The sequence below is a fragment of the Oncorhynchus kisutch genome, unplaced genomic scaffold (assembly GCF_002021735.2).
Source record: "Oncorhynchus kisutch isolate 150728-3 unplaced genomic scaffold, Okis_V2 scaffold1493, whole genome shotgun sequence".
Taxonomy (NCBI): domain Eukaryota; kingdom Metazoa; phylum Chordata; class Actinopteri; order Salmoniformes; family Salmonidae; genus Oncorhynchus; species Oncorhynchus kisutch.
This window is the reverse complement of record NW_022263438.1, coordinates 102,501-125,000: the sequence shown is the minus strand read 5'-3', so window position 1 is coordinate 125,000 and position 22,500 is coordinate 102,501. Positions and strand designations below refer to the sequence as shown.

At 46.5% G+C, this 22,500-nt stretch overlaps 1 protein-coding gene across 1 annotated transcript in view; it reads left to right on the top strand.

Moving 5' to 3' along the window:
* Positions 1 to 2,301: 2,301 nt before the first annotated feature.
* LOC109905436 (Down syndrome cell adhesion molecule-like protein 1 homolog) overlaps positions 2,302 to 22,500 on the top strand; it is a gene marked incomplete at its 5' end in the record, with an annotated part of 38,179 nt that continues 17,980 nt past the window's right edge. Inside the window, 12 exons of the mRNA XM_031818573.1 lie at positions 2,302 to 2,451; positions 3,843 to 3,972; positions 4,883 to 5,161; positions 5,268 to 5,387; positions 5,624 to 5,800; positions 11,516 to 11,721; positions 12,260 to 12,356; positions 12,811 to 12,939; positions 13,153 to 13,320; positions 14,052 to 14,122; positions 14,315 to 14,555; positions 22,423 to 22,500. The exon at positions 22,423 to 22,500 is cut by the window's right edge and continues 69 nt beyond it. Of these exons, the coding sequence (XP_031674433.1) occupies positions 2,302 to 2,451; positions 3,843 to 3,972; positions 4,883 to 5,161; positions 5,268 to 5,387; positions 5,624 to 5,800; positions 11,516 to 11,721; positions 12,260 to 12,356; positions 12,811 to 12,939; positions 13,153 to 13,320; positions 14,052 to 14,122; positions 14,315 to 14,555; positions 22,423 to 22,500 (1,846 nt within the window). The remainder of the gene's footprint in view (positions 2,452 to 3,842; positions 3,973 to 4,882; positions 5,162 to 5,267; positions 5,388 to 5,623; positions 5,801 to 11,515; positions 11,722 to 12,259; positions 12,357 to 12,810; positions 12,940 to 13,152; positions 13,321 to 14,051; positions 14,123 to 14,314; positions 14,556 to 22,422) is intronic.

The window sequence follows — 22,500 nt, the reverse complement described above, 5'->3', positions numbered from 1 at the left end:
AGAGCCGTATCAGAGGGAGAATGGAGGAGAGGAGAGAGTGAGAAGAGGAGAAGAGAGCCAAGTCTCATCTCAGCATGTGTCAGAGAGGTGATGGGGAGCACTGACGACAGGCCTGGTGATGTCACTGTCACCGCGTTGATCGTCGGGGACGACAGGGAGGAGGAGTGGCACTGATGGCCAGAGCCGTATCCCTCTCCACCTCTCCATCCTCTCTCTCCATTTCTTCCTTTTCTCTCTCCCCATCTCTTTCAGCAAGACCCTCAGTTATGACACGTGTGTCTGCTCTAAGGAGACATGCCAGAATTCTACATTGGAGTGAGAATGAGTTGTTGCCAGGGACTCTCAAACCCAGCAGTAACACACGCTCTGCTTGCAGTAACACACACTCATACTGATCCACATACACACTGATACACACTGACAGATGATACACTCAATCGCAGTAACTTACACTAAAACTAAAGTACCCCCCCCCCCCCCCCACTTGCATATACACACACTTACACTCCACAGGAACACACTCAATATTGACTTACTGACGATACACTCAATTGCAATAACATCCACCAAACTGCAATTTCACGCAGACACACGAACACACACTTACATTACATTTGAATTCATGTGTGAGTGAGAGTGTGTGAGAGACGGCGTGTGAGACAGTGTGTACGAGACGGTGTGTGAGACGGTGTGTGAGACGGTGTCTGAGAAAGGAGCAGTGTGACAGAGCTGTTGAATAATACATTTGCGGTCGACTTGTCAGAGCTGTGACTTCAAAGACCAACGCACACCGAGGGAGCAAGAGAGCGAGGAGAAGTAGAGAGAAAGAGTGAGAGAAAAAGAGAGAGAGTGGACTCGTACTAAATCAACCCGGCGCTCTCCCGATGAACGCATCACACCTCACTTTCTCCCCTGTCTGTCATCCCTCCGTCTCTCTGTCCCCATCGTCTCTCACCATTGGTCCTCTCTGGGTCCTCCAGCCCTGTTGCCCATGGTAACACACTCATCGTGCATTGTGTTTCCTCTTCCATTCTCCCCAACCGTCATCCTCGAACTGACGGTGGATGCATCCAACTGGCACCCTATTCCCTATACAATGTGCTACTTTTGACCAGAGCCTATAGACTGCCATTAGGGACTCAACCTGTGTTGAGACAGATGTAGGGTCTTAATTTGATCACTCTTTTGTTGCTGAGAATTTTCCAGGAAATGCAAACTTGTGGTGTATTCAAGCCGTCTGGCACAGACGTATATGAGACTAGAATTTGTAATGAATCTAGAAGCTAAAATCACCTACAGTAGGACGCGCAAAGATAGTCAGGAAATTGCAACAGAAATGTATTAGAATGATTACGTTCGTACTCTCACCATAACACAGGAAATAGACACGTGCACAGTTACATGCACATGCACGCACACGCACAGACACACACGAACATATTTGACTGAAATGGGACAGGGCATTCTAACCCCCTATCCATTCATACACCCAACCCCCCCCCCCCCTCCTTTCCTCCCCTCCCCTTTCCCTCCTTCCCTTTTCTCCACAACCTCATCTGATGATCTCCCTCTTTCCCCCTCCTTCTCTTCACTACCCTCTGACTACCCCATATCTCTCTCCTCTCTCTTCTCTTCTCTACCTCTGTCTCTCTTTCTCCCTCTCTCTCTTCTCTCTCTCTCTCTCTTCTCGCTCTCTCTCTCTCTCTCTCTCTCTCTCTCTTCTCTCTCTCTTCTCGCTCTCTCTCTCTCTCTATTCTCTCTCTCTCTCTCTCTTCTCTCTCTCTGTCTTCTCTCTCTCTCTCTCTCTTCTCTGTCCCTCTCTCTCTCTTCTCTCTCTCTCTCTTCTCTCTCTGTCTTCTCTCTCTCCTCTCTCTCTCTCTCTCTCTCTCTCTCTCTCTCTCTCTCTCTTCTCTCTCTCTCTCTCTCTCTCTCTCTCTCTCTTCTCTCGCTCTCTCTTCTCGCTCTCTCTCTTTTCTCTCTCTCTCTCTCTCTCTGTCCTCTTTCTCTCTCTCTCTCTCTCTCCTCTTTCTCTCTCTCTCTCTCTCTCTCTCTCTCTCTCTCTCTTCTCTCTCTGTCTTCTCTCTCTCTTCTCTCTCCCTCTCTCTCTCTCTGTCTGCTCTCTCTCTCTCTCTATCTCTCTCTCTCTCTCTCTCTCTCCCTGTCTTCTCTCTCTCTCCTCTCTCTCTCTCTCTCTCTCTCTCTCTCTCTCTCTCTCTCTCTCTCACTCTCGCTCTCTCTCTGTCTTCTCTCTCTGTCTTCTCTCTCTCTCTCTCTTCTCTCTCTCTCTCTCTCTCTCTCTCTCTCTCAGGTTCTCCCAGGATCAGGGATATGCGTAACATCACGGCGGTGGCTGGGAGGAACACCTTTATAAACTGCCGTGTGATTGGCTATCCCTACTACTCAATCAAGTGGTACAAGGAGGGGCTTCTGCTGCCCGACAACCATCGTCAGGTGGGCGCATTTCTTCTCTCCACAATTTTCTCAATTTTGTACGCAAACAAGAGTAACAAGAAAAAACCCAACTAACGACAACAATCACCTCAGCATCATGCTACATGTACAAATAAATTGTCACAGCTCAGATACAACATGTCTGTGTCCCCAAACTGCACTCTATTCCCTTCGTAGTGCTTTTTGACCAGAGCACTATAGAGTGCAGTTTGGGGACACAGACACGTTGTATCTGAGATATGACCATTTATGTGTACATGTAGCATGATGCAGAGGTGATTGTTGTCGTTAGTTGGGTTTTGGTTAACTTCTTGCGTCGAGCAATCCCGGGTCCGGGATCGTGAATACAGCCTCAAGCTCATTACCATAACGCAACGTTAACTATTCATGAAAATCGCAAATGAAATGAAATTAATATGCTAGCTCTCAAGCTTAGCCTTTTGTTAACAACACTGTCATCTCAGATTTTCAAAATATGCTTCTCAACCATAGCAAAATAAGCATTTGTGTAACAGCTAGCGCAACTAGCATAGCATTTAGCGTTAGCATTAGCAGGCAACATTTTCACAAAAACCAGAAAATCATTCAAATAAAATCATTACCTTTGAAGAACTTCAGATGTTTTCAATGAGGAGACTCTCAGTTAGATAGCAAATGCTCAGTTTTTCCAGAAAGATTATTTGTTTAGGAGAAATCGCTCTGTTTGGTGCTTCACGTTTAGCTACGAAAAAAACCTGTATCCAGGAGTGTAATTATCCCCGCAGCTCATTAGCATAACACAACGTTAACTATTCATGACTGCGTGCAGCTTGTAGATTATGCACCAATTTAGACAAAGGACACCGGGCGGACCCCTGGTAAATGTAGTCTCTTATGGCCAATCTTCCAATGATATGCCTACAAATACGTCACAATGCTGCAGACACCTTGGAGAAACGATAGAAAGGGCAGGCTCAGTCCCGGTGCATTCACAGCCATATAAGGAGACAATGGAAAACAGAGCTTCAAAAATTCTGCCCATTTCCTGGTTGAAGTTTCATCTTGGTTTCGCCTGTAGCATGAGTTCTGTGGCACTCACAGATAATATCTTTGCCGTTTTGGAAACCTTAGAGTGTTTTCTTTCCAAAGCTGCCAATTATATGCATAGTCGAGCATCTTTTCGTGACAAAATATTGAGCTTAAAACGGGCACGTTTTTTTATCCATAAATTAAAAGAGCGCCCCCTATATCCAAGAAGTTAAAAGTAGCGTACTATAATAGGAATTGGGTGCCATTTGGGATGCGGACCCTGTGTAAATGTAAATTGTTAAAGTGCTGGCATTCCCATGGTCGGGGAATCTTAATATTAATCCTAATGTTCATCTTAAACTTAATCTTAATCTTGATCTCAGGTGGTGTATGAGAATGGTACTCTGAAGCTAAGTGACGTCCAGAAGGTGTTGGACGAGGGGGCGTACCTCTGCAGCGTGCTCATCCAACCACAGATCTTCATCAGTCAGACCGTCTACGTCCAAGTCAAAGGTCAGGGGTCACTTACTCTACAGGAAGTGTGGTGGGGTAGTAGTTAATTTGTGTGTCCAGTTCTAGTCCAAGAGCCTCTCTGTACACTTGTGGCTGTCTTTGTTACTGGATGCTGTGTATTGGGAGAAGGGGGGGGGGGGTGTACGTCACTGAGTGTGTGTGTGCATTTGAGTATGCTTGTGAGTGGGTTAGTTTTGTGTTTGAATGAATTTGTGGGAGAAAGAGCAAGTGAAATCGTGAAAGAGCGAGAGAGCGCACGCGTAGCCTCTAATGACCTCTGATTACGGGCCGGAGCGACCTGCTACAGCCTCTCAACCACTCAGCAATTGCACAACGCAAGAGTGCTATTGTGCAGATATATATGGGTGTGTGTGTGTGTGCGTGCGTCAGAGCACAGGGTCAAGACTGCACAGCTTGCGTGTTGCCTGTTTTATAGTGTGTTGATGAGGTTCAATGTGTGCTTGCCATAGGAAGACGGAAGGGTGTGTCATCTGGTGTGTGTGTGTGTGTGTGTGCATCTCGTCATTTCTCTGATTTAATTAGATTAATTTTAACGAGGCCCAAATTAAATCCCCCAGATGTCTCAGCTCTACGCCCCCCCCCCCCCCCCCCACACACACACACACAACTCATTCCTTGCCCCCCACTCCTACTGTGGTCACCATGGCAACGCCATTCTTCCCTCTGCCGAATGGTCTCTAATTAGAGCAGCTATTATGGGCTGGAGTGGAGAGGGTTGGGGGGCCGGGGAGACGCTGGGTTCCAGGATTAGACTGACTGGAGATCACAGGGAAGGTCACTCACCATCAACTGCTAACCAGCCCACCACCCAGTCTGAATCACTCAATATGAACTATCCATCCATCCATCCATCCATATCTCTCCCTCCCTCCTGTTTTCCGTCTCTCAGTGCCCCCTCTGATCCAACCCTTTGACTTCCCCCCCACCTCCATTGGGAAGCTCATGTACATCGCCTGCGTGGTGTCGTCTGGCGACATGCCCATCCACATCACCTGGCGTAAGGACGGCCAGGAGGTCGCGCCCTCGTCCGGCGTCAACATCGAGACCAAGGAGTACATGAGCTCGCTGCAGATCGGCAAGGTGTCCCTCAAGCACAACGGCAACTACACCTGCATCGCTAGCAACGACGCCGCCACCGTCAGCTCTGAGAGGCAGCTCACTGTCACAGGTGAGACAGGGCCGGTTGACAGACAGACAGACAGACAGACAGACAGACAGACAGACAGTCCCACTGTCAGGCTCCAAGTTTAATCTTCTCCCTCCTCTCCCTACAGTGCCTCCTCAGTTTGTGGTCCAGCCCAATAACCAGGATGGGATCTACGGCAAGGCGGGGGTCCTCAACTGCTCCGTGGATGGATACCCCCCTCCCAAAGTCATGTGGAAGCACGCCAAAGGTACCCATCCTCACCCGTTGATTTACAGCATTTGCCGTTACTGTGTATCTAGTCGTGTTTGATATCAGCCTAAAACTGTTTAGATGTCCTATACCATTTAGCAGACACGTTGATCCAAAGTGATTTACAACAGTCAGTGCGTCTACCAGCTGAGTCACACAGAACCACTATAATATAGTGGATTATGATCTTGATAACCATAGTGCAATCATCAGCGAAATTCACCCCCTCGCTAGGTACAGGGAACCCCCAGCAGTACCACCCAGTGCCTCTGACCGGTCGGATCCAGATCATGGGGAACGGCTCCCTGCTGATTCGTCACGTCCTGGAGGAGGACCGGGGCTACTACCTGTGTCAGGCCTCCAACGGGGTGGGCTCCGACATCAGCAAGAGCATGGTCCTGACCGTCAAGAGTGAGTCTGACCTGCAACCCGGACCACGAGTACACATTCTCACCACACACCAGGGCGAAAGTTACCCTAGTGGTTAGAGCGTTGGGCCAGTAAAATGAAAGGTCGCTAGTTCCAATACCCGAGACGACAAGTTGAAAGATCTGTAATTGTCACCTTGAGGAAGGCACTTAACCCTCAGTCGCTGTACTAGTATGGCTGACCCTGTAGAACAACACATTTCACTGCACCTATCGGGTCTATGTGACAATCACAAAAAACACACCATAACCACATGCTCTCAACCACACACATACTGAGTGAGCTCTGACACCAGCAAACGCATGGTCAAGAGTGAGTCTGACTGCAACCTAACCACACACAGTGAGGAACATAATCGAAGAAAATGGCGAAAACTAGCTGATAGGAGTTAAGGATTGTTACTCCTCTGGTTTAACATACCTTCCTGGTATAAAGATCGTGGCTTTGCTATTTGTATCCCACGGACACCCCCCCTCCCAAAGTCATATCCCACGGATACCCCCCCCCCCCATCCTCACCCATTGATTTATAGCATTTGCCGTTACTGTGTATCTAGTTGTGTTTGATATCAGCCTAAAACCGTTCAGATGTCCTATACCATTTAGCAGACACGTTGATCCAAAGTGATTTACAACAGTCAGTGCGTCTACCAGCTGAGCCACACAGAACCACCATGAGATGGCTTCAGCGAGGGCTGGAACACTCCAGTCAGCCTAGAGTATCAGTTTTCCTCTTGTGTTCTCTCTCTCTCTCATGAGTCCCTCAGTGTGTCAAAGCAATGAGGCGACTCTGATAGCACTACCATAGCTAGCTATACTGACAGAGAGAGAGAGCGAGAGAGAGAGTGACCATGGATATACTGATGATACAATACAGAACAGGAGAGAGAGAGATGGATTTTGTGACTCTAGGGATCCGTCTTCAATAAACACTTTGTCTTTCATCATGATCTGCGATCAATCTGTCGACCCTGCACCGGCCTTCAGTTACATCAACATCTAAACACACACACACACACCTTTGCGATCATCAAATCAAATCAAATGAAATTGTATTGGTCACATACACATGTTTAGCGGATGTTGTTGCGGGTGTAGCGAAACGCTGGTGGTGTTGATAAAGTGCTCTTATCATGTGTGTTAGCCTCTGAAGCCTCTGACCTGCGTCTAGCTTTTAAATAGCAGACTGTCCTCCTGCAGCAACTTGACAGACAGCTGAGATGCTTCTCACTCACTACCTTACTGTATCTTGCTCTCACTCGTTTCTGCTCTAGCTCTCGCCTCTGCTTCGCTCACTTGCTGTGTAGGTGTCACTCTCACTGTCTCTCTCTCTCTCTCTCTCTCTCTCTCGGTCTCCGTGTCGCCCTCACTCTGAGGTGGTGTTAGTGCTGTTGATTGAACCTTTCCTCTCCTCCTGCCTCCCTCAATTCTGTCCGTTTTGCTCGGCGGAGGGAGGAAAGGAGGGAGGGAGGGATGAATAAATGATGGAAACAAAACAGCGTTGCTCTCCTCAGATCGATTGTGTGTGTGAGTAAGGGAGGAGTTGAATAAGATGGTATGTGAGTGATTGAAGAGGAGGAGAGAGGGATAGGTAGAGTGGGCATCCTTCCTGGTGCTTATTCACACAGTTCCCACTAAACTGAGTATGAGAGAGGAAGGCATGTACAGTACCCGTCAAAAGTTTGCACGCACCTCCTCATTCCAGGGTTTTTCTTTATTTTTACTATGTTCTACATTGTAGAATCATAGTGCAGACATGAAAACTATGACATAACACATCATGAAGTAACCAAAAAAGTGTTAAACAAATCTAAATAGATTCTTCAAAGTAGCTACCCTTTGCCTTGATGACAGCTTTGCGCACTCTTGGCATTCTCTCAACCAGCTTCACAAGGAATCTTTTTCCAATAGTCTTGAAGGAGTTCTCACATATGCTGAGCACTTATTGGCTGCTTTTCCTTCACTCTGTGGTCCAACTCATCCCAAACAATCTCAATTGGGTTGAGGTTGGGTGTTTGTGGAGGCTAGGTCATCTGATGCAACACATCATTTTCCTTCTTGATCAAATAGCCCTTACACAGTCTGGAGGTGTGTTTCGGGTCATTGTCTTGTTAAAAACAAATGATAGTCTCACTAAGCCCAGAACCAGATGGGATGGTGTATCACTGCACAATGCTGTGGTAGCCATGCTGGTTAAGTGTGCCTTGAATTTTAAATAAATCACTGATAGTGTCACACCAGCAAAGCCTCCCAAACTACCACACCTCCTCCTCCATGCTTCACAGTGGGAAACACACATGAAGAGATCGTCAGATCATCCGTTCACCTACTCTGCGTCTCACAACGACACAGCGGTCATCAGACCAAAGGACCAATTTCCACCGGTCTAATGTCCATTGCTCATGTTTCTTGGCCAAAGTCTCTTCGTATTGGTGTCCTTTAGTAGTGGGTTCTTTGCAGCAATTCAACCATGAAGGCCTGATTCATACAGTCTTCTCTGAACAGTTGATGTTGAGATGTGCCTGTTACTTGAACTCTGTGACGCATTTAATTGGGCCTAAATTTCTTAGGCTGGTAACTCCAATGAACCTATCCTCTGCAGCAGAGGTAACTCTGGGTCTTCCTTTCCTGTGGCGGTCCTCATGATAGCCTGTTTTATCATAGAGCGTGATGGTTTTTGCAACTGCACTTGAAGGAAACTTTCAAAGTCCTTGATATTTTCCCTATTGACTGGCCTTCATGTCTTACAGTAATAACAGACTGTCATTTCTTGCCATAATATGACTTGGTCTTTTACCAAATAGGGTTATCTTCTGTATACCACCCCTACCTTGTCACAACACAACTGATTGGCTCAAACACATGAAGAAGGAAAGAAATTCTGCAAATGGCTTTTACCAAGGCACACCTGTTAATTGAAATGCATTCTAGGTAACTACCTCATGAAGCTGGCTGAGAGAATGCCAAGAGTCTGCAAAACTGTCATCAAGGCAAAGGTTGGCTACTTTGAAGAATCTCAAATATATCAAATATATTTTGATTTGTTTAACACTTTTTTGGTCGCTACACGATTCCATATGTGTTATTTCATAGTTAGATAATTGTTCCTCCATTGCCTAATGGACTTAACCTTTTACTGCAGTGAGCTAAATCAGGGTCACACAGAGGTTTCATCCCAATATTACACTTTATATACCCTACCGTTGAAAAGTTTGGGGTCACTTAGAAATGTCCTTGTTTTTGAAAGAAAAGCACATTTTTTGTCCATTAAAATAACATAAATACAGTGTAGACATTGTTAATGTTGTAAATGACTATTGTAGCTGAAAACGGCAGATTTTTTATGGAATATCTACATAGGCGTACAGAGGCCCATTATCAGCAACCATCACTCCTGTGTTCCAATGGCACGTTGTGTTAACTAATCCAAGTTTATCATTTTAAAAGGCTAATTGATCATTAGAAAATCCTTTTAGCACAGCTAAAAACTGTTGTTCTGAATAAGAAGCAATTAAACCGGTCTTCTTTAGACTAGTTGAGTATCTGGAGCATCAGCATTTGTGGGCTTGATTACAGGCTCACAATGGCCAGAAACAAAGAACGTTCTTCCAAAACTCATCAGTATATTCTTGTTCTGAGAAATGAAGGCTATTCTATGCAAGAAATTGCCAAGTAACTGAATATCTTGTACAACGCCATGTACTACTCCCTTCAGGACTCCCTTCAGAACTGAGGCCCCGGTGCACAACTGAGCAAGAGGGAAAGTACATTAGAGTGTCTCGTTTGAGACGCCTCACAAGTCCTCAACTGGCAGCTTCATTAAATAGTACCCACAAAACCCCAGTCTCAACGTCAACAGTGAAGAGGCGACTCCGGGATGCTGACCTTCTAGACAGAGTTGCAAAGAAAAAGCCCTATCTCAGACTGGCCAATAAAAAGGAAAGATTAAAATGGACAAAAGAACACAGACACTGGACAGAGGAAGATTGGAAAAAAGTGTTATGGACAGACGAATCTAAGTTTGAGGGGTTCGGATCACAAAGAAGAACATTCGTGAGATGCAGAAAAAATGCAAAAAATGCTGGAGGAGTGCTTGATGCTATCTGTAAAGCATGGTGGAGGCAATGTGATGGTCTGGGGGTGCTTTGGTGGTGGTAAAGTGGGAGATTTGTACAGGGTAAAAGGGATCTTGAAGAAGGAAGGCTAACACTCCATTTTGCAATGTCATACCATAACGGCACTTAATTGGAGCCAATTTCCTCCTACAACAGGACAATGACCCAAAGCACAGCTCCAAACTATGCAATATCTATTTTGGTAAGAAGCAGTCAGCTGGTATTCTGTCTATAATGGAGTGGCCAGCACAGTCACCGGATCTCAACCCTGTTGAGCTGTTGTGGGAGCAGCTTGACCGTATGGTACGTAAGAAGTGCCCATCAAGCCAATCCAAATTGTGGGAGGTGCTTCAGGGAACATTGGTTGAAATCTCTTCAGATTGCCTCAACAATTTGACAACTAGAATGCCAAAGGACTGCAAGGCTGCCATTGCTGCAAATTCAGGATTCTATGACGAAAGCAAAGATGGACACAATTATTATTTCAATTAAAAATAATTATTTATAACCTTGTCAACGTCTTGACTATATTTCCTATTCAATTTGCAACTCATTTCATATACGTTTTCATGGAAAACAAGAACATTTCTAAGTGAACCCAAATTTTGAACGGTAGCGTACATCACAGAAGACTGAGATCTAACATAATTGTTTGACATAGAAACACCAGATTTTTGGCTTTTAATTATTATTTATTCGTATAAATTATCAAAAATGTAACATTCCACCCATGAGGCCACTAGGTAACGTGACTTTATTATGATTATGAGTAAGAAACATTTATTCTAGTGTCAAAATGGACTATTAAGTGTAAATAGGATACATTTGGTCATGCAGTTAGTCCCGTTCAAAACTGAGATTTACAAGATAATTAAAAAAATATATGTAACGGAATGAAGGGTGTGTAGCAGTTTTCCTTGGGTTGGGTTTATTTCAATCCTGCCCACATACCCACAGCTGGCAACACCTAAGTAATCATCAATTCGGAGCACAGCTGCAAGTGACCCAATCATAATGCCCATGGTGAATTTGGTTTGACTTTGGATATCCCTATGGGGCTAGCTAGGGACCATCAGTAAATTACACAATGTACATGGGACAATATTTTAAATGTTCAATGGCTCCAAATTTCAATGACTTAAAAACCTCAAATCAATGATATATATATATATATATTGACAGTCCCTAACTAGCCCCACAGATAGGCTATCCAAAGTCAAACCAATGGTGACACACTGGCCAGCTGAAGCTAATTGGCCAAAGAAGTTGACTAGCTTGCTAGCCAAGGCTAAGTCCAGACACAAGACTTGGTTACGCTGTTTCAATCTCATTCTCAGTCGCATTTCCTAATGAGGAGGATTAAACCCTAAAATGATCATAGTGCGAAAGTTGAATCTTATATTTTGGTGGAAACTCATGTATGACGAAAAACTCTGCCTGTATTTCCCTGTCGGACCCTGTCCCATTATTTCCCTGTCGGACCCTGTCCCATTATTTCCCTGTCGGACCCTGTCCCATTATTTCCCTTGTCATTCCCACCATCCATCCCACCTTCATTCTTCCCTGCATCGTTCTCTCTCCAGTCCCAGCAATGATCACGTCGCACCCCAACACCACCATGGCCATTAAGGGACAGATTAAGGAGCTGAACTGCACAGCGAGGGGGGAATGGCCTATCATCATCCGTTGGGAGCGTGGTGACACGGTCATCGACCCCGACCGTAACCCTCGCTACGCCATCACCACCAGCCCCAACGAGAAAAGTGACGAAGTATTGTCTACGCTGAAGGTAAGTCACACACAGATACTGTAGACATATATATATATACACACACACACACACACACACACACACACACACACACAAACATACAGTCAGACACAGAAACACACACACAGATAACACACGTGCCATTTAGAGGGTTAGGACATCAGATACACCAAATTGAGGATATGAGATCAGATGAGCTGTGTATGGAAGTGGCTTTACGTAGTCTCTCTCTCGCTCTCTCTGCCTCTCTCTCTCTCTCTCTCTCTCTCTCTGCCTCTCTCTCTCTCTCTGCCTCTCTCTCTCTCTCTGCCTCTCTCTCTCTCTCTGCCTCTCTCTCTCTCTCTCTGCCTCTCTCTCTCTCTCTGCCTCTCTCTCTCTCTCTGCCTCTCTCTCTCTCTGCCTCTCTCTCTCTGCCTCTCTCTCTCTCTGCCTCTCTCTCTCTCTGCCTCTCTCTCTCTCTGCCTCTCTCTCTGCCTCTCTCTCTCTGCCTCTCTCTCTCTGCCTCTCTCTCTCTGCCTCTCTCTCTCCGCCTCTCTCTCTCTGCCTCTGTGTGTAGCTGAAGCCAGCAGAACGTGGTGACTCGGTCTTCTTCTCCTGCCATGCCATCAACTCCTATGGAGAGGGACGGGGACTCATCCAGCTCACTGTGCAAGGTCAGTGGGTCAGACAATCAGCTAGATGGAAATGCTTGGGTCACATTCATTAGCGCACACCGTAGCAAAGCGTTTTACAATGGAAAATGCTAGTTCAGGTAATCATCCCTGTTTCAGTCCGTTTTCTTCCGTTTGGTGCCTAGTGAATAGACAACTACCTGCTTACTGTGACGTGAATCGGGAGAGAGCGAAAATCAGTACAGAATCGCTTTCTTTCACACTATGCTAATGTTCTATTCCCTCTACACTCTTAAAAACAAATGTGCTATCTGGAAATTAAAAGGGTTGTTTGGCTGTCCCCATTGGAGAACCCTGTTGTGTTCCAGGCAGAACAATATTTGGTTCCATTTAGAACCCTTTCTACAGAGGGTTCTACCTGGAACTAAAAAGGGTTCTACCTTACATCTTTCTCCTTTCCTTTCTTTCTTTCTTTCTCTCCCTCTTTCTCTCTCAGAGCCCCCAGACCCTCCAGAGTTGGAGGTGAGGGAGGTGAAGGATCGGAGTATGAACCTGCGCTGGACCCAGAGATTTGACGGCAACAGCATCATCACCAGCTACGACATTGAGTACAAGAACAAGACCGGTATGCCAGGAGACAGCGGGGGTTAAACTGGGGATTGACTATTAGTCAGTACTGAGAACATAACTATAACCGACTAATGTATCTTTTGTGCGCACACACACACTCACACAAACACACACATACATATATATACACACTCACTCACTCACTCACTCACTCACTTACACACACACACACTCTCTCTTACACACACACACTCATAAACACACGCAGATCCATGGGAGTTGAAGCATGCCACCCGTAAGATCTCTCCCACCAATAACCAGGCCAACATCGTGGATTTACACCCTGCCCAAGTCTACAGCATCCGCATGTTCTCCTACAACAAGATCGGACACAGTCAAGCCAGCAAGGAGCTCACCATCAGCACCGAGGAAGCGCGTGAGTCTAACACAACCACACACACACACACACACAAGTATTCAGACCCTTTGACTTGTTCCACATTTTGTTACGTTGCAGCCGTATTCTAAAATGTTTTCAATTTTTTAAAAACTCAGCAATCTACACACAATACCCCATAAGGACAAGGTGAAAACAGTTTATTGAGGAAAAAAAAACAGACCCTTTGCTATGATACACGAAATTGAGCTCAGGTGCTTCCTGTTTCCATTGATCATCCTTGTGATGCTTCTACAACTTGATTTGGAAAGGCACACACCGGTGAGAGCAAAAACCCAGCCATGAGGTCAAAGGAATTGTCTGTAGAGCTCCGAAACAGGATTGTGTTGAGGCACAGACCTGGGGAAGGGTACCAAACAATGTCTGCATCATTGAAGGTCCCCAAAAACACAGTGGCCTCATTCTTAAATGGAAGAAGTTTGGAACCACGAAGACTGTTCCTAGAGCTGGCCACCCGGCCAAACTGAGCAATCGGGGGAAAAGGGCCTTGGTCAAGGAGGTGACCAAGAACCCGATGGTCACTCTGACAGAGCTATTGAAATCCTCTGTGGAGATGGAAGAAGCTCACAAAATGTGGAAAAAGTCAAGGTGTTTGAATATTTTCCGAAGGCACTGTACAAGCACACACACAAATACGCACAAACAGATATCAACGAGATGACCTTAGTCAATCCTTTCAGTGCAGTCAATCTCTCTTTTCCTCCCGCCAGAGCCCGATGGTCCTCCTATGGAGGTTTTCCTCCAGCCTATGACCTCGCAGAGCATCCGCGTCACCTGGAAGGTAAACCACCTGTAGATTCAAGACTATTACAAACATCATAGCAATATGACATGAGATGCTCTTTACAGGTCGAGGCCCAGTCTGAAATTAAAACCTAGAATCATATATCTGTTCACGCCACAGAACTCTATCAATGTCAATTTTTATCCTCTTTCATTCTCTCATCCCTCTCTTCTCCCTCTCTCCCTCTAGGCCCCCAGGAAGGAGCTTCAAAACGGGGTGATCCGGGGTTACCAGATTGGTTACCGTGAGAACGGGCCGGGCAGTAACGGCCAGTACAGTATCGTTGAGATGAAGGCTACAGGGGACAGTGAGGTGTACACCCTGGACAACCTGAAGAAGTTTGCCCAATATGGAGTGGTGGTCCAGGCCTTCAACAGGGCCGGCACAGGCCCCTCCAGCTCTGAGATCAACGCTACCACACTGGAAGATGGTAGGGGGCATGGAACACACACACACACATGTACGCATACACACACACACACAAGACATACGCGCACACACACACACAATCCTTGATTGATGTTCTAATGTGTTTTCTTAGCAGGAGCCCTAATGTAGACATGTCTATTCTACCACACCCAGAAATCTGCTCCTTTTATTCTTTGTCCCCAACGCTCTAGGCGACCAGTTTTGATAGCCTTTAGCCGTACCCTCATCCTACTCCTCCTCTGTTCCTCGGGTGATGTGGAGGTACACCCAGTTTCATGCATGTCAACATCAGAAGCCTCCTCCCTAAGTTTATTTTACTCAATGCTTTAGCACACTCTGCCAACCCTGATGTCCTTGCCGTGTCTGAATACTGGCATAGGAAGGCCACCAACAATTCTGAGATTTCCATACCAAACTACAACATTTTCCATCAAGATAGAACTGCCAAAGGGGGAGGAGTTAGTCTGCAAAGTTCTGTCTATACCCAAAATTTTTTTTACCTGTCCAGAATAAGTCTCTCACTGTTGCCGCCTGCTATCGACCCCCCTCCGCTCCCAGCTGTGCCCTGGACACCATTTGTGAATTGATCACCCCCGATTTAGCTCCAGAGTTCGTTCTGTTAGGTGACCTAAACTGGGATATGCTTAACACCTCGGCAGTCCTACAATCTAGGCTAGATGCCCTCAATCTCACACAAATCATCAAGGAACCCACCAGGTACAACCCTAAATCAGTAAACATGGGCACCCTCATAGGGATTATCCTGACCAACTTGCCCTCCAAATACACCTCCGCTGTTTTCAATCAGGATCTCAGCGATCACTGCCTCATTGCCTGTATCCGCTATGGGTCCGCGGTCAAACGGCCACACCTCATCACTGCCAAACGCTCCCTAAAACACTTCTGCGAGCAGGCCTTTCTAATCGACCTGGCCCGGGTATCCTGGAAGGATATTGACCTCATCCAATCAGTCGAGGATGCCTTGTCATTCTTTAAAAGTAATTTACTCACCATCTTAGATAAGCATGCCCCGTTCAAAAAAGGCAGAACTAAGAAAAGATATAGCCCTTGGTTCACTCCAGACCTGACTGCCCCTGACCAGAACAATCTGTGGCGGACTGCAATAGCATCGAATAGTCCCCGCGATATGCAACTGTTCAGGGAAGTCTGGAACCAATACATGCAGTCAGTCAGGAAAGCAAAGGCTAGCTTTTTCGAACAGAAATTCACATCCTGTAGCTCGAACTCCAAAAGGTTTTGGGACACTGTAAAGTCCATGGAGAATAAGAGCACTTCCTCCCAGCTGCCCACTGCACAGAGACTAGGTAACACGGTCACCACTGATACATTTCAATAAGCATTTCTCAACGGCTGGCCATGCCTTCCTCCTGGCTACACCAACCCTGGCCAACAGCCCCCCCCCCCCCGCAGCTACTCGCCCAAGCCTCCCCAGCTTCTCCTTCACCCAAATCCAGACAGCAGATGTTCTGAAAGAGCTGCAAAACCTGGACCCTTACAAATCAGCTGGGATAGACAGTCTGGACCCTCTCTTTCTAAAACTATCTTCACCCATTGTTGCAACCCCTATTGCCAGCCTGTTCAACCTCTCTTTCGTATCGTCTGAGATCCCTACAGATTTGAAAGCTGCCGCGGTCATCCCCCTCTTCAAAGGGGGTGACGCCCTAGACCCAAACTGTTACAGACCTAGATCTATCCTACCCTGCCTACCCTGCCTATCTAAAGTCTTCGAAAGCAAAGTTAATAAACAGATCACTGGCCATTTCGAATCCCACCGTACCTTCTCCGCTGTGCAATCCGGTTTCCGAGCAGATCACGGGTGCATCTCAGCCATGCTCAAGGTACTAAACGATATCATAACTGCCATCGATAAAAGACAGTACTGTGCAGCCGTCTTCATTGACCTGGCCAAAGCTTTCGACTCTGTCAATCACCGTATTCTTATCGGCAGACTCAATAACCTTGGTTTTTCTAATGACTGCCTCGCCTGATTCACCAACTACTTTGCAGACAGAGTTCAGTGTGTCAAATCGGAGGGCATGTTGTCCGGACCTCTGGCAGTCTCCATGGGGGTACCACAGGGTTCAATTCTCGGGGCCGACTCTTTTCTCTGTATATATCAATGATATCACTCTTGCTACGGGCGATTCCCTGATCCACCTCTACGCAGACGACACCATTCTGTATACTTCTGTCCCTGCCTTGGACACTGTGCTAACTAACCTACGAACGAGCGTCAATGCCATACAACACTCCTTCCGTGGCCTCCAACTGCTCTTAAACCCTAGTAAAACCAAATGCATGCTTTTCAACCGTTCGCGGCCCGCACTCGCCCGCTCGACTAGCATCACCACCATGGATGGTTCCGACCTAGAATATGTGGACAACTATAAGTACCTAGGTGTCTGGTTAGACTGTAAACTCTCCTTCCAGAATATTGGAGAAGTGGTTTACCCATACATTTCCATTTTGGATAGATAATTCTTTGTGTTGGTTTGTTTAGTGTTTTCCAATTTTCCCAGAAGTGGTTAGAGTCTATTGATTCTTCAATTACATTGAGCTGATGTCTGACGTGCTGTTCCTTTTCCTGCAGTGTATTTCTGTATCGTTTTCATGATTCACCATAGTAAAGGCGTAGACTTTCCGGGTCTCTGTTTTTGGTTGGACAGGTTTTTCAATTCCTTTCTTAGATTTTTGCATTCTTCATCAAAACATTTGTCATTGTTGTTCATTTTCTTCGGTTTTCTATTTGAGATTTTTAGATTTGATAAGGAAGCTGAGAGGTCAAATATACTGTGAAGATTTTCTACTGCCAGGTTTACACCTTCACTTTTATGGCGGCAGGGTAGCCTAGTGGTTAGAGCGTTGGACTAGTAACCGAAAGGTTGCAAGTTCATATCCCCGAGTTGACAAGGTACAAATCTGTCGTTCTGCCCCTGAACAGGCAGTTAACCCACTGTTCCTAGGCCGTCATTGAAAATAAGAATTGTTCTTAACTGACGTTCTTAACTAACTGATAAAGGTAAAATAAAAAAATGAATTTGTTGTTGCCTAATTGTTTTTTTGGTAGGTTTCCACACTATTCCTTCCATCTATACCATTTCTTAATATTATTCAGTTCCTTTGGCTTTGATGCTTCATGATTGAGTATTGCTCTGTTCAAGTAGGCTGTGATTTTTGCTGTGTCAGTGGGCTGACTGAACACTCTGAGAGACTGTGTTGAGGTCAGTGATAAAGTAGTCTACAGTAATTCTGCCAAGAGATGAGCTATAGGTGTACCTACCATAGGAGTCCCCTCAAAGCCTACCATTGACTATGTACACACCCAGCGTGCGGCAGAGCTGTAGGAGTTGTGACCCATTTCTGTTGGTTATGTTGTCATAGTTATGCCTAGGGGGGCATATTGGGGAGGGAATACTGTCACCTCCAGGCAGGTGTTTGTCCCCCTGTGTGCTGAGGGTGTCAGGTTCTTGTCCGGTTCTGGCATTTAGGTCACCACAGACGAGTACATGTCCCTGGGCCTGGAAATGATTGATTTCCCCCTTCAGGATGGAGAAGCTGTCTTCATTAAAGTATGGGGTTTCTAGTGGGGGGGGGGGGGGGGGTATAGGTAGCACACAGGAGGTCATTTTTCTCTGTTAAGATCATTTCCTTTTGAATTTCTAGCCAAATGTAAAATGTTCCTGTTTTGATTAATTTAATGGAGTGAGTTAGGTCTGCTCTATCCCAAATTAGCATACCCCCTGAGTCCCTTCCCTGTTTCACACCAAGTAATTTGGTGAATTTGACTGCCAGCTCTCTCTAACCAAGAGGGAAACCAGTGGGTCTGTCTCCTCTATACCATGTTTCTTGTAGGATGACAATGTCTGTATTTCCGATTTCTTTGATGAAGTCTAGGTTCCTGCTCAATAGGCCAAAGGCAGATGACCTCAGGCCTCGGATATTCCAGGATGAGATAGTGAAGGCTTTGTGTTCCATAAAGTGACCAATGTTGTGTGGTTTGGCTTCAGGCCAGTAAGTGTGAGCAGAGCCTGCTGAACATCTGGTACATGCCATTGGCTTGGGCTAGTGTAAGAGTTTGGGTTGGGCCTGTTTGCCCCGCTCACGGCCTGGGCGTATGTGTGACTTCCATGTTGAGGCCCTCTTTGTGGGAATGGGGTTGGCAGGAGGGGCATAGGTCTAATCTGAGGTGGCCTAAATGGGGTGTGGGAATGGTTGACTTGGGGTGGTGTGAATTGGTTGGGGTGGGGGGGTGTATGTGGCTGGTGGTGTTGTGGTCTGGATGTAGGTCGCCTCGGCATGGGTCCTCTGTGTGTAGGTCCGGGAGGGGGGTGTCCCGCAGGTTTGTGACAGTGTCTCGCTGGTCTGGGCGGGGTGTCTATTGATCTGTTGCTCCTGTGTGAAGTGTTGGGGCTGCGTTTGAGCGCGATGTAGAGTCCGTGCGAAGGTGGGCACTGCTGCCTTGAATAGGTGGACCTGGTCATAGAGGCTGTTCAAGTCCAGGGTGGAGTGGTGGGCCAGGAAAACATTTGGGTTTGTGGAATAGTCACAGGAAATACTTGTTTGCCTGCTGTCTCTCCCCCCCATACCTCTCTCTGTGTCTGGGTGATCTCTCCAACACTCTCCTGTGTATTTCTCTCTCTCTCTCCCCCATCCCCCTCTCTGTGTCTGGGTGATCTCTCCAACACTCTCCTGTGTATTTCCCTCTTTCTCTCCCCCCATCCCTCTCTCTGTGTCTGGGTGATCTCTCCAACACTCTCCTGTGTATTTCTCTCTCTCTCTCCCCCATCCCCCTCTCTGTGTCTGGGTGATCTCTCAAACACTCTCCTGTGTATTTCTCTCTTTCCCCATCCCTCTCTCTCAGTGTCTGGGTGATCTCTAGCGGGGCATCTCTCGAACACTCTCCTGTGTATTTCTCTCTCTCCCCATCCCTGCTGCCTGCTGTCTCTCCCCCCATACCTCTCTCAGTGTCTGGGTGATCTCTCCAACACTCTCCTGTGTATTTCTCTCTCTCTCCCCATCCCTCTCTCTCAGTGTCTGGGTGATCTCTCCAACACTCTCCTGTGTATTTCTCTCTCTTCCCCCATCCCTCTCTCTCAGTGTCTGGGTGATCTCTCCAACACTCTCCTGTGTATTTCCCTCTTTCTCTCCCCCCATCCCTCTCTCTGTGTCTGGGTGATCTCTCCAACACTCTCCTGTGTATTTCTCTTTCAGTCACTTTCTCTCTCACTCACTCAAAAAAATGCAAATTTGCTTTATTGGCATGACTTAACAATGTACATATTGCCAAAGATGACTTTGGATATTTATAATATTAAAATAAGAAGAATCAAAATTGTCACTGGAACAACCGTAACAACAATAGCCAAGGGTCAAAATAACCACACATTGAACAATAAGCATTCAGTAGAGGACATGTGCAGGTTGATTGGTCTGTCAGACACTGTCCCTCAACTTATGGCAGGCAGCAATGTAGTGCGCTGCCAACCCACAGCTCTCTGCGTCCTCCCCCAACAGGAAGGGTATTCTATTCTCACCAGAGAGGTCTTTGAATAAGGGTTTCAAATTTGGGGAAATTACATTCTCTAATTGTTTTATATTTTTGACATTTAGTCAGGAAATGCAGCTCCGTCTCAGGTTCTGCTGTTGTGCAGTGGTTGCACAGCCTTTCCTCTACAGGGAGCCAGGCTTTCATCTGTCTACCCTTCTCAATGGCAAGGCTGTGCTCACTGAGCCTGTACTTTGTCAAGGTTTTTCTAAGGTTTTGATCAGTAACCATGGTCAAATAGTTAGACACAGTGTACTGTCGATTTAGGGCCAGATAGCACTGCTTTTTGTCTCTCTCAGCTCATTCACTGCATCATCAAGGTGTCCAGTTGAGCTTATTTTGAAACCTAAGTAATTGTAGTGCGTGCAGTACTCTATATTTTATACCAATTAAGAACTTTGGTCTCTTTGGTCTCTGTGTCTGGATGATCCCTAGCAGTGTGTCTCTAACACTCTCCTGTGTATTCCTCCTCTCTGTCTCTCTCTGTCTCTCTTTCTGTCTCTCTGTCTCTCTGTCTCTCTGTCTCTTTCTGTCTCTCTGTCTCTCTCTGTCTCTCTGTCTCTCTCTGTCTCTCTGTCTCTCTCTCTGTCTCTCTGTCTCTCTGTCTCTCTTTCTGTCTCTCTGTCTCTTTCTCTGTCTGGGTGATTCTCTACCGGGGTGTCTCTCCAACACTCCTGTGTATTCCTCCTCCCTCTCTTGATGTTTTTCTCTTGCTATGAAATATGAAAACACACTCTATGAATACACACGCACAAGAATATACACACACACACACACACACACACACACACACACACACACACACACACACACACACACACACACACACACACACACACACACACACACACAGTTGGCTGAAGCCCTATTGGTCCAGAGCATTGCTCTTCCCAGTGGCTGTCTCCGTGGTGACAGTGATATTGATGGCCATTATGATAATAGTGATAACAACAAGCATACTAAAAATAATTCTAATTAGCTTGTCTCTCTCTTTCTGTTTGCTTCCTGCCGTAATTATCCACAGCTGAACGTATTGTCTCCCTGCTCCCTCTTTTCATCTTTTTCCTCTTCCTCTCCTCCTATGCCTGCGTTCCCTCTCCTCCTCTCCTCCTCTCTCTCTCGCTCCAAAAAAAACACCTTTCATTTGTCTCTCTGCCTCTACTCCCTCACAAAGCTGCCTCACATCTCCCCCCCCCCACACACTCTTTCACTCTAGTCTCTCCATACTTCCCTCCCTTCTTGCCTGTTTTGATGTTTTCCTGGATCTTCTTTATTCCTCTCCCACTTTGTCTCTCACCTCTCTGTCTCTCGTGATTCCTCCGCCCTTCCCTCGCTCCTCCCTCCTCCTTTGTGTTGTATTCGGGGTGAATTGATAGTAGTAGGTTGTGATGGTGTCAGGTCTGGATCGTTGTGAGTGGTAAGGAGCAGGTTATGATTGTGTCAGGCCTGTAACGTTAACGTCCACTGGGGGTTGTGAGCAGAGAAGGACCCTCAGACCTAATAACACAAGCCCCTCATTTCTCTTCTCCCTCCCTCTCTCCCTTCCTCCCCCATTTTGTCCTCCACAACTCCCTCTCTCGCCACACCAGCTGTGGCTTCCCCATCGTTGCAAGCCAACTCCACCGCTTTCATTTCTCTCTCTCTCTCTCTCTCTATCTCTCTCTCTCTCTTTCTCTCTTTCTCTCTCTCTTTCTTTCTCTCTCTCTCTCTCTCTTTCTCTCTTTCTCTCTCTCTTTCTTTCTCACTTTCTCTCTCTCTCTCTCTTTCTCTCCCTCTCTCTCTCACTTTCTCTCTCTCTCTCTCTTTCTCTCTCTCTCTCTCTCTCTTTCTCGCTCTCTTTCTATCTCTTTCTCTTTCCATCTCTCTCTCTCTCTTTCTCTCTCTCTCTTTCCATTCAGTCCGCCTCCATCCAATCATCCTGTTCCTCTTCTTTCTCTCACAAGTCCAGATCTGTTCATCCTCAATAGTGGTGTTATTCACCCAGTGAAAGCCCATTGGTCAGCGAGCCAAGGGCAGCTGATAGATAGAAGGGGCACCTGGGAGAAGTGAGACAGAGGAACCTTTTTGACGCCAACGTCTTCACATCAGAGAGAGGACAGATGTGTCTTTAATTGATTTAGAGTCATCACTCATCTGATGTTTAGATATTTAGGCTAATCTAGGGTTTGGGTTGTGTTTTTACATGTGTAGGTTTTACTACTTGCTGTCTAGGAAATGGTCCCTAGCTGTTGTGTTCAACATGTGGTATGTTGATGGGTCCTGATCATAATCTCTCCCCCCTCCCCTCCCTCCCTTTCTCCAGTGCCCAGCCAGCCGCCCCAGACCGTGCGGGCCATCTCGGTGACATCCGACGAGGCAGTGATCACCTGGGCGGAGCCCC